This window comes from Vulpes lagopus, chromosome 10 (assembly GCF_018345385.1).
Source record: "Vulpes lagopus strain Blue_001 chromosome 10, ASM1834538v1, whole genome shotgun sequence".
NCBI lineage: Eukaryota > Metazoa > Chordata > Mammalia > Carnivora > Canidae > Vulpes > Vulpes lagopus.
Genome location: NC_054833.1, coordinates 73,199,873 through 73,216,997, shown reverse-complemented (window position 1 = coordinate 73,216,997; position 17,125 = coordinate 73,199,873). Strand labels below are relative to the sequence as shown.

The 17,125-nt window shown below is 40.3% G+C and overlaps 2 protein-coding genes across 3 annotated transcripts in view; one reads left to right on the top strand and one right to left on the bottom strand.

Annotated features, from left to right (window-relative positions):
* Positions 1–9,678: 9,678 nt before the first annotated feature.
* Positions 9,679–13,370, bottom strand: LOC121500926. Its single transcript, XM_041773022.1, has 3 exons — positions 13,243–13,370; positions 12,394–12,880; positions 9,679–9,841 (listed from the first exon to the last, which is right to left on the bottom strand). Exons 1-3 carry the CDS (start codon positions 13,368–13,370, stop codon positions 9,761–9,763), a joined length of 696 nt encoding a protein of 231 aa, XP_041628956.1. The 3' UTR covers positions 9,679–9,760.
* ALG6 (ALG6 alpha-1,3-glucosyltransferase) overlaps positions 12,767–17,125 on the top strand; it is a 67,977-nt gene continuing 63,618 nt past the window's right edge. Inside the window, exon 1 of one of the 2 annotated variants that reach the window (XM_041771725.1) lies at positions 12,767–12,887. The gene's annotated coding sequence lies outside the window, so the exon portion shown is untranslated. The remainder of the gene's footprint in view (positions 12,888–17,125) is intronic. The other variant, XM_041771726.1, reaches the window with a different exon arrangement.

The window sequence follows — 17,125 nt, the reverse complement described above, 5'->3', positions numbered from 1 at the left end:
GATTGTCTTATATAAAATCTTCTAATTTTATAGGAAGGACACTGAGGTCAGAAAGGTAAAGTTTTTGGGGTAAGTTAACTCAGTGGTAGCATTAGGATAGAACCAGGTCTTCTGACTTCCAGTCTTGTGCTCTTAATTCCACAGTAAGATTTCCTTTTGCCAGCAAAGCTTATTAATGATCTTTGATCAAGAGACCTTGACAACTTTGTAGCCCAATTGCTCTCATAGTTGAGAATGTTGAAGGTACACCTCAACCAAATGAAGGTAAAGACTAAAGAAAGAATCCAAACAATTCTGAGAAAAGTAAAATGGGAATTAAAAAACTTTTTAAAAAATTTATTTAAGAGAGAGAGAGAGCAAGAGAGAGAAAGCACGAGCAGGGTGAGGGGCCGAGGGAGAAGCAGACTCCCTGCTGAGTCCCAAGCCCAATGTGGGGCTTGATCCAGGGAGTCTAGGATCATGACCCCAGCTGAGGGCAGACACTTAACCTCCTAAGCTACCCAGGCACCCCTATAATGGGAATTTGAATTATCTAGGTTGTCTAGTCTCAGTGCTTATTTTTTATTTATGTATTTATTTATTTAAGAAACCTAGTCTTAGTATATCTGTGGGATAAATAATTTACCAAGTCATAAATAACTTGGTCAAAATTGCTTTATAAAATGCTCAAATGGCTTTAGATGATTTTTCCTTTTGGGAGATTTTACAAACCAAATGTACTGCTAAGTATATTTAAATTATCTTGTTGATCCCACTGAGAATTTTTTTTTAAGGATTTTATTTATTTATTCATAGAGACACACACACACACATACACACACAAAGGCAGAGACACAGGCAGAGGGAGAAGAAGGCTCCATGCAGGGAGCCCAATGTGGGACTCGATCCCGGGTTTCCAGGATCACACCCTGGGCTGCAGGTAGTGCCAAACCGCTGCGCCACTGGGGCTGCCCCCACTGAGAATTTAGGAGCGCTTTAACAGTTCTGATTAGTCTTTAATTAATATAATCTTGATTATTAATTGATTGGTTAATTAATATTTAAGTTATCCTGCAAATGTTTATTGTGACCCTACGAGTTCAAAGTATTATGCTGAAAATTATAAAGAACATAGAAAAGAATAAAGCATTCATTTTCCTCTTTTTTTTTTTTAAGATTTTATTTATTTATTTTAGAGAGAGTGCATGTGCATGGAGCCAGGGTAGGGACAGAGGGAGAAAGAATCTCAAGCAGACACCCTGCTAAATGAGGAGCCTTATATGGAGCTTGATCTCATGACCCTGAGATCATGACCTGAGCCAAAGTCAAGAGTCAGTCACTCCTCCTTCTTAAGAAGCTTAATATTTAGGGGTACCTGGGTGGCTCAGTTGGTTAAACGGCTGACTCTTGATTTTGGCTCAAGTAACGATCCCAGGGTCACAAGATCAAGCTCCAAGTCTGGCTCTGCACTGGTGAGTGTGGGGCCTGCTTAAGATTCTCTTTCTCCTCCCGCCCCGCCCCCCCTCGAAGAATGATTATAATCATGACAACCAGACAGAGGTAAATATCATTATTTATAGTGGAAAGGGGAAAAAAAGAACTTAAAGAGATATATATTTAGAGTAGTTAGCAAGATTTCCTCATGGAAAGTTAAAGTTAGGGAATTTAAAAGGTTTAAGTGCTTAGGATATAGTCCTGGGTATTAGAACCCTCAGGATAGATAATCTTTTTTTCCCCTAAGGAGGTCTTTTTGGTACATAAAGTTCTGAATTGAAGAATCCCTTTAATTATTACTATGCATGGATATTTGAATTAGTCTACCAAACAATTAAAATCAAAGTTCTGCTCTGCCAAGTAAGCAAAAGCAGGTAAGTAGCTCTTCTAACACAATTCTCCTTTAACAGACTTACTTTATTTTGTGTTTGCTAACACAGCACACCAGATTATAAATTCTGATGAAAGCAAGGGAGATACAGGACAATAATTTCTTAATTTATCTATCTTTAACTTTTTTTTTTAAATTTTTATTTATTTATGATAGTCACAGAGAGAGAGAGAAAGGCAGAGACACAGGCGGAGGAAGAAGCCGGCTCCATGCACCGGGAGCGCGATGTGGGATTCGATCCCGGGTCTCCAGGATCGCGCCCTGGGCCAAAGGCAGGCGCCAAACCGCTGCGCCACCCAGGGATCCCTATCTTTAACTTTTAAATTAAAGATTTTATTTCATGCTCATTCATGGATATTTTATGTTCAAAAATCACCTAAATAAAAAAGGTAAATAGTGAGTCAGAAGTTCCCTAAACTACAACAAAATGCTGAAGTTGGCCCATAATGCAGTGAGAATGAATGGTAAAATATCTATCTTGTTCATAGAATATAAGCCCATAAGCCATTCTTTTCACAGCATTCAGATCTTGTCAACAAGATGATCTGATGTGAGGATGGAGTTTTAACCAGCTATTGTTGCTTTTTTGGTTTAAACAAGACTTTCAATCCCATTTTATGAGTGCCTGTTATTTTTCAAAGTCTGGTTACCTTATAATAAGCAGGTGCTAATGGAGTACAGGATATATATATATATATATATAATTGGATAAATATGAACGTTGTATTTTTCTTGAGGGACAACACATATTCTTGGGACTTTTATTGAGTTACATTTTACTAGTCTTAAAATATTTAGTTATGTACTTAAAAGATACAGAGCATAGGTATTACATCCACAGAAAGTATTTTAGTCAGTGAATGTTCAATGTAGCAGGTAGAGATGAACTTAGCACGTCTTGTAGACTGAACTGGGAACAGACTCTTCAGCCATAAAATGCACTTAACAGTCTATTTAATAGTGGTGAGGTCCTTGAAAATGCAATATCCATGCTAATCTTGCCTTTTTCTAAATCACAGATGAAAAATAGGTCAGTTAGGTAGAGCCTTCTCTTTCTATTTAAAGTGTGACATTTAATCTATTTAAACAACTACCAAAACTTTATTAATTCATTGTAAGATAAGTGTGCTGAGAAAGCAGAGAACATTATTAAGACACAACGTTTTCCAAAATTTGATCTGGATATCTTAGATCCCAATCCCAGGACCCAATACAATCTTGGGGTGGGGGGGCAGGGTTCAATCAAATCAGTAACACCAAGGAAGGACCAGAAAAAAAGCAACCCAGAATTCAATGAAATCCCCCATTGTGCAATGGCTTAAAGGAACTGAATATACATTTTTTAAAATATTTATTTATTCATGAGAGACACAGAGAGAGAGAGAGAGGCAGAGACACAGGCAGAGGGAGAAACAGGCTCCATGCAGGGAGCCCGACATGGGACTTGATTCCGGGTACCCAGGATCACGCCCTGGACGGAAGGTGACGCTAAACCACTGAGCAACCCTGGCTGCCCAGGAACTGAATATTTTTTAAAGAGGCAAAAATTAGAAAAGGAACCTTTAGAGAAAGGTTTTCTACTTCCTTGATGCCTTTAAGGAAAATTCATTTGGAAAGAGTATACACAGAAAGCTTCTAGCAGATAACAAATCAAGGAGTCAAATTAGGGCCGAATGTAGATACCAGCTTTGGTGCATTTCTTTTAAACTACAATGTTCTGCAGAATTCTCTGGAGAGGAAAATGCAGGGTATGTGATAAATTGTAATTGCATTTCACTGGGGTATATTTTGGAGAATGACTGTTCACACTTTTCTTAGTCCCTCTTATTTATTTGAATAGGATTTAGTACTCTCTGGCCCCACCCTCCCAATCAGACCAAATGTATACCTACGGTAATGCAATAGTTCCATTCTTTCCTAAGAACAATTATAAAGAATAAGTGCTCCAGTATTTGAAATGTAAACACAATGATCGTCTATTACAGTTCTGGGTAGAGGTTTTAGAAAAAAAATTCTTTTTGTTGTTTTTATTTTTTCTTATATACATTCTTGGGTTGCAAATTTGGGTGCTATAATTTAAGACGTTTTCCTCCTCCTAGCCTCCTGCTCCAGATCCTGAAAGAAATCCTAGGAAAGAAAGGGCACCTAGAGGTTATTTCTCCGGCTTAACTGGCCACTGTGGATTCAACAGTAGTCTTATTCCAGAAAACTAACTCCATCAATTATAGAAAATAACTTTTTATAGAGTTTTTTCCAAACCTGTCTTCACTGCATATCTAGGAAGGATTATTTTCCTTCACACCATCAAAGCACCTAGGTTCTTCCTTTATTTTATGAGAATCATTCAGGTGATATGTAGTAGCTACTATTATTGGGCACATGTGGTATCTCATTTAGATTTTTTAATCCATGTTCCCAGGGGCAGAGTGCTGCTATTGACAATATCTGCCATCTCCCTTCTTATTAAAACCAAACCCCAACCCACTGTAAAACAAAATGGTGATAAAAAAAATCACACCTTACATATTTTGTGTCTTACCCTTCTACTCAGTGCTCTGTTTTAGTTTGGCAATCTTTTTAAAAAATTGGTGAGCCAAAGCAAAGAATTGTGTAGAAAGCAAAGGCTTTATTTTGTGACTTACCCTGTTTCTCTGGTATGGACTTTCATCCTTTACTATAAGTAAAAATTTATTTAAAAATCTGACTTTAAATCTTGATGTATTTACTGTAAAATTTACAAGTTGGAACCTTCTACCATCTTGATTTATATTATTTTAAAATGGAGTTCTTACCATTTCCCTTGGGGAGACTTTTTGGTTTGAATAGCTCTTACTGGCAGGTTGCCTTCTTTATATTTAGCCCAAATTTTCATTTTCAAAGACTGTTTTAGATAAGTACCCTGATAGCTCTAGCCAATGGATCTGTGTGCCACATAATAGAGTGTGACAATCCACTCAGTTGTGAAAGACACTGGAGATAAAGTAATAAAGTAGCATTTGTGTTATCACAGTGGCTTTACAAATGTAGTTAAACACTGACCCAACATTGTTACTCATTATTGGAAATTATAGATGTTTATAATTCTTCAAAATATATTAAGTTATGTCATATATCATATATTTAAATTTAAATTCAAAATCCGGTGATGAGAGAGATGTAAATTTGTAACACTCCTTGGAGGTTTGGGGACCATGAACCAATGAATACATTGCATTGCCACATTAAAGAACTCTTTTTATCTGTAAAGATATAAGCACCATCTTCCATTTTAGTAACTTAAAAACAGAGTTGTAAAATCTTATGATTTTAAAGAACTTAGATTTCCATGCCAAATTGTATCTGTAGACCTTTATAGATATATATATTTCTTGTTTTATTTACATCTCAATATAAATAAAGATACAAAAATATGAACTTCTTAGAATTGTTCCTAGATTCTGTTACAACAGTGTTTGAATTATGTGGCGGGAACATGTATTATTTCTTTTATGGTCCATATCAACAAAATTATTTTGTATGATTTTATATATATACAGTTGAAAATTTTGAATTTGTATGAGAATATTAGAAGTGGCATCTGAAATTGACAGCAAAAATAATAATGATTTATTATCTCTTGGACTATATATAATGTTGGTCTATAGACTCACTTTTTTTTTTTTTAAGATTTTATTTATTTATTTATGAGAGAGACAGAGACACAGGCAGAGGGAGAAGCAGGCTCCATGCAGGGAGTGCGATGCGGGACTCAATCCCGGGACTCCAATATCACACCCTAGGCCAAAGGCAGGCGCCAAACCGCTTAGCCACCCAGGGATCCCCTGGTCTATAGATGCCTTAAGAGCAGGCTATTTATGCAATAAATATTTGTTGAATAAATGAGTATATCCATAAATAATTATAAACTACCTTAATTAGCTTCATTTAAGCAATAAAGACATTTATTTTTTTAGATTTTATTTATTAGAGACACACACAGAGAGAGAAAGAGAGACACAGGCAGAGGGAGAAGCAGGCTCCATGCAGGGAGCCCAACGTAGGACTCTCCAGGATCATGCCCTGGGCTGAAGGCGGTGCTAAACCGCTAAGCCACCTGGGCTGCCCCGCAATAAAGACATTTAAATCACTCTGTTCACAGTAGAAAATGATGTAGTTAGGGTTGATTCCACTTTGGTCCCATTCAAATATGAGGTAAGTTTCTGAAGTCCCAAAAGCAATTAGTCTCATCTATAAGGCTGTTCAGTGGTTTGAAACAAGGGTGACTGTGTATGTGTATGTAAAAACTATTTGGCTACCCAGTGGAATAATTTGTATAACAAAGGCAGAATAACTGATTCTTTATTTACCAGTTTTCGAAATAAGTGGTTTACTAGCTTCCTCCATTGGTGATTTTTTAATATCATTATGAGCTCATGGAGAATGCAACGATTCCACAGACAATTCAAATTTGATGTGTTTCAATCCATTGGTTATTATGCTTACTGATGCTCAATGTGTCTCATTTATGGCCAGTAGGAGTTTCTTCAAGTTGGCTCCTGAGACTTTTTGACATTGGCTATAGTTTTTGATAGTTTCCTTGATAGTAAAATAAAATGTCCCAGATTTTTGTATATTTATTTTTTTTCCAGACTTGTAACAAGTTAGCTATTTCTCCCAGGATCCTTGGTTCCTTATAATAGGATTGTATTTCAAGACACAATCTGTGTGCTAAGGATGCTCATTATTACTGAGTTCATCTTTGTTTTAAGTCCTCTCAGTAAAAAAAGCTAGGCAGTATGTTTTCTATTTCCTCCCTTCCTCTCTCCCTTCTCTTTCCTCCCTTCCATAATTCAGTAAAATAAATCATGAGTTTATTTTATTTTTAAAAATATTTTATTTATCTATTTATGAGAGACACAGAAAGAGAGGCAGAGACACAGGCAGAGGGAGAAGCAGGCTCCATGAAGGGAGCCTGATGTGGGACTCAATCCCAGGTCTTCAGGATCACGCCCTGGGTTGAAGGTGGTGCTAAACCGCTGACCCACCTGGGCTGCCCAAATCATGAGTTTATACTGATATTTAACTTCCATTTTACATCTTAACTCATTTCTCATACCAAGAATCTTGATATCAAAACACCAGCATGATACAATTTGAATTATCATATAAACCTTCATTTTCTTTATCCCACTTTACACATACAGCACTAGTCCTAATACCAACAACACATTTACTAATAGCAGTTATTTTATTCATTCATTTATTTATTTAAAGATTTTATTTAGGGATCCCTGGGTGGCGCAGCGGTTTGGTGCCTGCCTTTGGCCCAGGGTGCGATCCTGGAGACCCGGGATCGAATCCCACGTTGGGCTCCCGGTGCATGGGGCCTGCTTCTCCCTCTGCCTGTGTCTCTGCCTCTCTCTCTCTCTGTGACTATCATAAATAAATAAATAAAAATTAAAAAAAAATAAAGATTTTATTTATTTATTCATGAGAGAGAGAGAGAGAGAGGCAGAGACATAGGTAGAGAGAAGCAGGCTTCCTGCTTCCAGGATCACGCCCTGGGCGGAAGGCAGGCGCTAAACCGCTGAGCCACCCAGGTGTCCCTCATTTTATTTTTTTAAACAGATCTTTTTCATTAGGTTATATTGTAGTAGGAATTTACTGTCATATTACCATGTATTTTTTTAAAAAGGTTTCTAAAGCATCTTTTCAAAATATTTTATTTATTCACGACAGAGAGAGAGAGAGAGAGAGAGAGAGAGAGAGAGGCAGAGGCAGACACAGGCAGAGGGAAAAGCAGGCTCCATGCAGGAAGCCCTATGCGGGAGAGTCCATCCCAGGACTCCGGGACCACGCCTAAATCAAAGGCAGCCACTCAGCCACTGAGCCACCCAGGCGTCCCAAATTACCCTGTTTTAAAATCACTTGGCAGAGTTATTTTCTTTATAGTTGAGCCACCAACTGGATACACATTTCAGGTTTTTTTTTTTTTTTTAAATGCATCTTCTTGTCACATACATTTTCTATTTATTTATTTATTTATTTATTTATTTATTTATTTATTTATTTATTTATTTATTTATTTATTTATTTATTTATGATAGTCACACACAGAGAGAGGAGAGAGAGAGAGAGAGAGAGAGAGGCAGAGACATAGGCAGAGGGAGAAGCAGGCTCCATGCACCGGGAGCCCGACGTGGGATTTGATCCCGGGTCTCCAGGATCACGCCCTGGGCCAAAGGCAGGCGCTAAACCGCTGCGCCACCCAGGGATCCCACATTTCAGGTTTTTTTTTTTTTTTAATTTATTTCTGATTTTTAGGGATTGCTTTTTTTCCACTTAGTTTTATTTTATAATTAACTTTCAAAGTTCATAGTTTTACTAAGGACAGTCCTCATGTCAATGGTTTGGCGTTTTTTGGTATGCAATCTCTATGTTTCTGAGCTTCTTTTCTATGGACCTGAAAATGAATTAAAATAAGATCCATGTTTAATCATAATTCTGACATTTATTTGCTCTCATTGTGTGAAATCACACAATGTCTCAAACCAGTATTTCCAACTATGTGTTTCATGGATCACTCTGTAAGATGGGAAGTGGGAGGTGCGGTTGAATGTGGGGATAGGATACGATGGTCAAATAAGTCTGAAAATGCCATATTCTCTTGGAGAATCATGATATACATAACACATAAAAGGCTCTAAAAAGACTTGGAGTAAGGAATCCTTTTTACGTTAGTAGAGTCAATTTTTTAAAAGAAAAGATTTTTATTTATTTATTCATGAGAGACACACACAGAGAGGCAGAGACATAGGCACAGAGGGAGAAGCAGGCCCCATGCAGAGAGCCCGAGGTGGGACTCCAGGATCATGCCCTGGGCTGAAGGCAGATGCTTAACTGCTGAGCCACCCAGGCATCCCTAGAGTCAATTGTTACCAAATTTATCTATCTCTGCAACAAGACTGTCTTCATATATAAATATATATTTTTTCATATAAATATATGTGAAAATATATAAATTTATTCATATATATATATTTTTACAATATTTATTTCACTGAATGAGAGTTCTATAGAGCATGCTTTGGGAAATGTTGCTCTCAAGTTTTCTTGTATATCAGAAAGGGATCATAATACCTGTTCTACGATTCTGAGTTATTGTCTGGATCAACTGGATTGGATATGAAAGATTTTTTTCTTAAAGATTTTATTTATTCATGAGAGACACAAAGAGAGAGAGAGGCAGAGACACAGGCAGAGGGAGAAACAGGCTCCATGCAGGGAGCCCAACGCTGTACTTGATCCGGGGTTTCCAGGATCATGCCTGGGCTGAAGGCGGCGCTAAACTGCTGGGCCATTGGGGCTGCCCAGATTTTTAGTATATAAAAGAAACTATTCTGCTAATGGCTATCATGAAACTTGGAAATGTGGGGGTTAACTCTAACTCTATCCTACTTAGGTGGGCTTATTCCTTGGAGAGGGCAAGAGTATAATGAAACTTGGAGATTGCAGAATGAAGGAAAATGACATACAAGGATCAAATTAGGAAGATGTACAGATGGGAAAAATGATTCTATTTCATTTATAGCTAAAGAGTAGCCATAGTCAGATGAATGATTTTCACATAGATTCAGGAAGGCTCTGGAAGGCTCTGGGCTCAAGATAGAAAAGGTTTTCCTTAGTTTCTTAGTAATCTTGGGAAAGAGCTAGAAACTACCATAAAACTATGATCTATATGAAGAGGTTTGCCTAGTGCATTGAGTATTGAGGGTACCTTTCATAAGGTATGTATTGGTTTATTAGGGCTGCCATACAAAATACCACAGATAGGATGACTTAAACAACAAAAATTTATTTTGGTACACTTCTGGAGGTCAGATGTCCAAGATCAAGGTGTCAGCAGGGTTGGTTTCTTCAGAGACCTATTTCCTTGGCTGTAGACGGCCATCTTCTCCCTGTGTCTTCACATGGTCTCTCCTCTGTGTATCGGCACATCTGTGACCAAATTCCTTTTCTTATAAGGACACAGTCAGATTGGATGAGGGCTTACCCTAATGACCTCATTCAAAATGCATTTACTGAGAATCTGTTATGTACAGGCACTGGGCTTTCAGCAACGATAGTATCTACTAGAGGGAAAGAACAGAAGTAGGATGTAGATGTAGTGGTGGGGCTGTTCAGCTATGAATTAGAGGCTATGAAGTCCCTTCTACTATTTATTCAATGAACATTTTAAGTAAAAAATGTGTTAATTCTCTGCCAGAAGCTAGGCAGAAAGGAGAGAGGCTTATACCAATCTCATCATTTGAAGATGTGTATTTCTCATATATTAATATTTCTGAAATTATATTTTACAGTGATAACTGGTTTAAATGGGAGCTTTCTTACTTGTAGGTGCTTCTTACAATTGATGGAGCCAATAAAATTCAATAAAACATGATGATTTTTAGTGTGTCAAACATAGTCCACAAGATGCTTAATATTTGTATCTTGCAATGTACTGGATTCTCCCCTATACTTGTAACCATGAAATATCCTTCATCATCTTGTCTTTTTCCTTTTGACCTTAAATATGGGTTTATTGAAGTATGGTTGTCTATTATCTCACTGAACTGTCTCCCTTATTCTTCAGCCAAATGAAAGACTTTCATATCTCTATTTTCAACCCCAATTGTTCTTCTAGGCTCTGATTCATAACTGGTATCTACAGATTACTAATTTGTTGTCTTGCTGTCACCTCAAACTCAATACAGTGCATTGTCTTGCCCTCCAAGCCAGCTTCTCCTTTAGCTTCCCTAGATCTTTCAGATTTTCTAGTAATTCTTTTTTTTTTTTTTTTAAGATTTTATATATTTATTCATGAGAGACACACAGAGGCAGAGACATAGACAGAAGGAGAAGCAGGCTTCCTGCAGGGAGCTTGATGTGGGACTCGATCCTGGGACCCGGCGATCATGACCTGAGCCAAAGGCTGACACTCAACCACTGAGCCACCAAGGCATCCCAGATTTTCTAGTAATTCAACATGAAACCTTGGGAGCTTTCCATGATTTTACCCTCTCCTTTGTTTCACTTCTACATATCTGTTTACCAGGACCTGTCCATTCTTCCTGTTGCATTGGTTTTTTTCTTTTCTGGTTCCACTATTACCATCTCAGTCCAGGCCTTTGTCTAATCATGCATGGACTACTATAATGATTTCTATCTCTTTCTCTGATTCATCTGATAAAGTGGTTATCACCACTTTAAATTTTCTCTAACATTGTACTGTACACTTGACTCCCTGCTAAAAGTCATTTAATGGCTCCTTACTGATCATTGAATAAATTCCAAATGCCACGGCCACCACATTCAGGGCTCTTCCCCAATTATTCCTTTCCAGTTTTGTCACCTACCATCTGGAACTGCAGGAAATGTTCTGCACTTTTTAGCTGCCACACTTTGGCTTTAACCATTTCCTTGGCCTGGAGTTTTCCCATCCTCTAGGCTTTCCTTCAAAGCTCAGCTGACTGCTCCAGGGAAAGCATTTCCTGATAGCTTTTAATTTAGTTTTAATTTCTTCTCTCAACTACAGTACTCAATGCATATATCAATAATCTGACATTTAGCATGTACTCCCTTCTATTGCTATCTTTTTTTTTTTTTTGCTTTCTATCTTTTTATGCATGAAAATGTCTTTCCAATGAAAAATCTCTTGAGGGCAGGGACTTGGTCACATTTCTCCATATTTCTAGTTTTGACAGTCTTTTATTTTTCATTCATTTTATTTTTTTTTAAAAGGTTTTATCTATTTACTTGAAAGAGAGAACAAGAGGGGGGGGAGGTCGGTGGGGGTCGGGGAGAGGGAGGAGCAGGCTCCTTGCTGAGTGGGGGAGCCCAAATGGGGCTGGATCCCAGGACCCTGGGATCATGATCTGAGCTGAAGGCAGATGTTTAAAAGACTGAGCCGGGCAGCCCGGGTGGCTCAGCGGTTTAGCGCTACCTTCAGCCCAGGGGCCAGATCCTGGAGACCTGGGATCGAGTCCCGCGTCGGGCTTGCTGCATGGAGCCTGCTTCTCCCTCTGCCTGTGTCTCTTCCTCTGTGTCTCTCATGAATAAGTAAATAAAATATTAAAAAATAAATAAATAAAAGACTGAGCCACCCAAGTACCCCTTGACAGTCTTTTAAATATACAATAAAGTTTTTAGATCTGGAAGTTTACCTAGACTTACCACTCAATTCACAGATGAAGAAAAGTAGATCCAGAGAGTTGTGCAGACCCACTTAGTATGAAGCCATAGTCCAATATTTGCAGGTACTTATGGATTATGAATCAGAGGGGCTGGTTTATAGAGAAGGGCAGGATTCAGCAGGCAGAAATGTGTGTATTCTCTGAACAAAGGAGGGAAGGTAGTTATTTCGGGCAAGTTTGGGAAGAGGTGATCCAAGCCGTCCGACAGGAGAGGGGTAGTGGCTACTTGAGGGCAGGCAGGCCTGTTCTTCCGCACAACCCACAGGCTCTCAAAAGTGGTCGGACGCTTAATGTTTCTTGCATGAAGTGACTTACCAGCCTTAGTACATTCTTCTTCGCAGGCATGAGGCTTGAAGAGGGCGAAGCAGGTTGGCTTCCTGGCTCCTGACGGGCACTGAGGAAGACCCACTGCCCGGTGGCGAGGATCAGCCAAGGGTTCTCCACTCTGTGAAGGGAGCCGGGACGCGCCCCTGACAGGAATCCGTGGACTAAGCAGCCGCTCAGGATTTGGCCATCATCCCGGGAAAGAAGAGCAAGGGGCTTTCCACCTGCCCCCGGCCTAACCCGGGACCGGAGGCCTCTCGGGTTCCAGCGCCGGCCGCTCCGCCTCCTAAGCCCGCCGCCTCGTCTCCGCGCCTTTCCCCGGCCCCGCCCCTCACGCCCGACGGGCTCGCTCCGGCGCCCGGCACGCGCGCGCGCGCACGCGGAAGCGGAAGGCGCGAGGGAAGCGCTCCGCCGCGGGGGCGAGCGCGCAGGCGCCGTCCTGGGAGAGCTGCGGGCGCGAATCCCGCCGTGGCACGGGCTGAGGGGTAAGAGGCGGGGAGCCTGGGGCCTTCGGACTGCGGGGCCAGGGTGGGCAGCGGAGGGGAGCGCAGCGGAGGGGGACTCGCGACGCGCAGCGATCGCGCGCGCAGGTGGCAGCCGGGCTCCCTCCCCCGCTCCAGGTGTGAGAGGAGGGGCAGCTGGCGGGGCCTCCCCGGGTCAGCCTGCTGGCTCGCTGGGGGGTGGGGGCGGGGCGCGTTGGCTTGGCAGCGGCCTGGGCTTCCTTGGCGCCCTTGAGCCTGCGGTCTGGAGGGTCTGGGTGCTGCAGGAGCCGAGGAGAAGCGTTAGGACGCCCCCCAACCCCTTATGCCAGACGTGCTCCTCGGGGACAGCCGCACTCACTGGATGTCGTGCCCACTTTGGGGGACGGACCTTTCAGACTCAAAAAGACAAATTCGGCCCTGGAATTTGTTCCGAAGCGAACCGCCGAGGTTTTGTTTTATATTTGGTTTTGACCGAAGTGTACTCATCTTAGGGCAAAGTAGGAGGGAAAACTTAACCTGCCACCTGCGTGAAGACTTCGTGTCGTGTGGGTCGGTTAGAAAGTTACTGTGCTTTGCTTTGCAGATGGAAAAAGTAATACAGAGCCCTTCTTACTGTTCAAGAAGAGATCCGTTAAGCCTTATAATTAGCCACAAAGGACCCTAAAATTACTTGCCTTCTTCATACACAGGAAGATCTCCATTCGGCAAGTGTTTTAGTACTTTGCTTTCTGCCACGTTGGTCTAAGTGCAGGGAATAGACCTAGGGGCAAAGGCGAGAGAATCCTGTCTGGCTTGCACGAAATTTATATTCTAGTTGTCAAAGAAATATAATTTCATTTTTTTAATGTAATTTCCTTTTATGCCTTTTTATTGGAATATAACATATGTACAAGAAAATACAGCAATCATAATTTGTAACTTGCTGATTTATCGTAAAGTAAACGCGTCTTTTAACCACCACTCAAATCAAAAAACAACTTTGGGGATGCCTCGATGGCCCAGGCCTTTAAGACAAGGACTCTTGATCAGGTCATGACCTCAAGGTCTTGAGATGGAGCCCAGCTTGGGGCTCCCTACTGGGCATGGAGCCTGTCAAAGATTCTCTCTTTCTCCCTCTTCCTCTGCCCCTCCCTCCCCCTCTGCCCCTCCCTCCCCTCTCTCTCTTAAAAACAAGACCACCCCCCCCACCCCCCCTGCAAAGCCCCAGAACATTTACAGCTTCTTAGAAAGCCTCCCTGGAGACCTCTCCCAGTCACCATTCCTTCTTCTCCCCAAAGGTAACCTCTATTGAATTTTTTTTTTTAAGATTTTATTTATTTATTCATGAGAGACACACAGAGAGAGGCAGAGACATAGGCAGAGGGAGAAGCAGGCTCCATGCAGGGAGCCCAATGCGGAACTCAATCCCAGGACACCAGGATCACGACCTGAGCGAAAGGCAGCCACTCAACCTCTAAGCCACCCAGGCATCCCTTTTTATTGATTTCTAACCATATATTATTTTTATCTATTTATGAGCCTTTCATAAAAGGAACCATATAATATGTATTTTTTGGTGTCTAGCCTGCTTTTTGTTTATTTTTTTAAGGTTTTGTTTTTAAGTAACCTTTACACTCAACTTGGGACTTGAACTCACAACCCTGAGATCAAGAGTCAGAAACTCCACCAACTGAACCAGCCTAGCACCCCTAGTATCTAGCTTTTTCTTTGTTTTTATTTTTAAAAAAGATTTTATTTATTTATTTATTTATTTATTTATTTATTTATTTATTTATTTATTTATGAGGGAGAGAGATAGCAAGAGAGATCACAGAAGGAAAGGGAGAAGCAGACTCGCTGCTAAGCAGAGAGCCTGATGGCAGGGCTTGACGCCAGGACACTGAGATCATGACCTGAGTTAAAGGTAGATGCCCAACTGACAGCCACCCAGGTGCCCCTATCTAGGGTTTTTTTTTTTTTACTAAGTATTTGTGAGATTGTTCTGTGTTGTGTAAAAAGATAATTTCTGATAGTGAAAATAATTAAGGTAAATGGTTCAAACAGTAAGAGGTGGAAACTTTAATAGGATGGTCAGCGATGATCTTTGGGAGTGGGGTAGGGGTGATTTAATACACAAGAGGAATGACAAAAGGTTAGCCATTGAGCTGGGTGAGAGCATTCCAAGTAGAGGAAAGGAACAGGGATAATGAGTGAAATTGACAGGTCCCTGGAAGAGTAGGAAGACCTTGGAAAGTGGGAGGAGATGAAATCTGAGAGGCTGGCAGAGGTCAGATCTTAAAGGGTCTTATGGCTGGAGTACTTGCATTTTACTCTAAGTAGAAAGTGAGGAAGAGATGTTTTTTATGCCCTTCAACTTCTACTGGGAGTCACTTGTAAAGGATGGGAAGGCCTATCCATTTTACTAAATAACAAAGAAACACCTCAAAACTGATGATCCTGGGTAACTTGGGAATTATGGAAACATTAATGTGTTGGGAAACCAACTCTTCTTTTGTATTTTCAGGATTTATATTAGTTTAGCACATAATATATTTCCAAAATTGAATTTAGTAGACACTTTAAAAATTAGTCATCTGTTCTACACTTTAAAAATATTCTTTCGGGATCCCTGGGTGGCGCAGCGGTTTGGTGCCTGCCTTTGGCCCAGGGCGCGATCCTGGAGACCCGGGATCGAATCCCACATCAGGCTCCCGGTGCATGGAGCCTGCTTCTCCCTCCGCCTGTGTCTCTGCCTCTCTCTCTCTGTGACTATCATAAATAAATTAAAAAAAATTAAAAATATTCTTTCAAGTAGTTGTTCAGTTTTCTTTTTGAACCTGTTAGAGAAGAACCCCATTTTCAAGCTGCTTGTTTCATTTTTGGACAGCTATCATTGTTAAAAAAAAACCTTTCCTATCATATATATTTTTTGCTTTTTACTTGGCCAGTTGGCTAGCTGACTCAGTCGGAAGAGCATGTAACTTTTGATTTTTCAGGATGGTAAATTTGAGCCACTCATTGGGTATAGAGATTACTAAAAAAAAATAAAACTTAAAAAAAACCTAATTAAGCTTTTCACTTTTTTTAAATTTTTTTTTTCTCTTTTCTAAGCTTTTCACTTTTAATTTCATTTTTAAACTTTTTACTTTTAAATCAAAGTACACTGGTCATTGGTTCTGCATTCCTATAGGACTGACAGTTATTTATGACATGTTACCTCCCTTTCAGTATTCATGCAGTTGATTTTTCTTGATTTGTTTTTTTCACATTTAAGTGCAGAGCTTTGATTTTATTTCTGTCATTTCTGGAATTAGATTTAGTTCATCATAGATGTTCAGATCTTTTTGAATGTGATTCTTTATGTTTTCCTTTCCACCATTGTGCTCTTAGCCAACTTGATCAGCAGCAAATATTAGTTAAGCATTATGTTCTTTTAAAGTTTGTTATGATTATTTGGTGTTATTGGCAGTCTTATTTTTGTTACTTAAGATTCCTGAGGAAGTACTTATACAGGATTTTCTGGAACTGTGAATTATTGACTTAACTTGGTCATATTAGTGATTTAAATTTCCTAGATGGAATATTAGTTAAGCTATATTTTCAAATCTAGGAATTAGCATTTCTAAAATCAATTTTAAACATGATATCTCAGTAAAATATAGTGTTGTATTGCAATTCTAGAATGTAGAGTGCAGCATATTGAAAAGGGGCTTTTTGATGGGCATCCCCAGTGGCCCAGTGGTTTGGCACTGCCTTCAGCCCAGGATGTGATCCTGGAGACCCGGGATCGAGTCCCATGTCGAGCTCCTTGCATGGAGCCTGCTTCTCCCTCTGCCTGTGTCTCTGCCTCTCTCTCTCTCTGTGTGTGTGTCTGTCATGAATAAAAGAAAAAGGTGGGGGGGCTTTTTGGATTAGACTAAAAAAGAATTTGAGGGTACCTGGAGTGGCTCAGTGGGTTAAGGATCCGACTTTTTTTTTTTTTAATTTTTTTTTTAAGATTTTATTTATTCATTTATGGGAGACAGAGAGAGGCAGAGACATGAGCAGAGGGAGAAGTAGGCTCCCTCCCAGGAGCCTGATATGGGACTCAGGACTCAATCACAGGACCCAGGATCATGACCTGAGCCAAAGGCAGCTCAGCCACTGAGCCACCTAGGTGCCCCAAGGGTCCAACTCTGATCTCAGCTCAGGTTTTGATCTTAGGGTCGTGAGTCCCGGCCTCATGTTGGGCTTCATACTGGGCGTGGAGCCTACTTAAAAAA

What these genes read in the sequence shown, in the direction of transcription:
- LOC121500926 (XM_041773022.1), bottom strand. Translation starts at nt 13,370, where the DNA reads ATGAGTACACTTCGGTCAAAACCAAATATAAAACAAAACCTCGGCGGT. An exon ending in CAAAGTGGGCACGACATCCA is followed by an intron (nt 12,881 to 13,242) that starts GTGAGTGCGGCT and finishes CTTACCCCTCAG; the next exon opens with CCCGTGCCACGGCGGGATTC. An exon ending in AGAAGAATGTACTAAGGCTG is followed by an intron (nt 9,842 to 12,393) that starts GTAAGTCACTTC and finishes ATTTGGTCACAG; the next exon opens with ATGTGCCGATACACAGAGGA.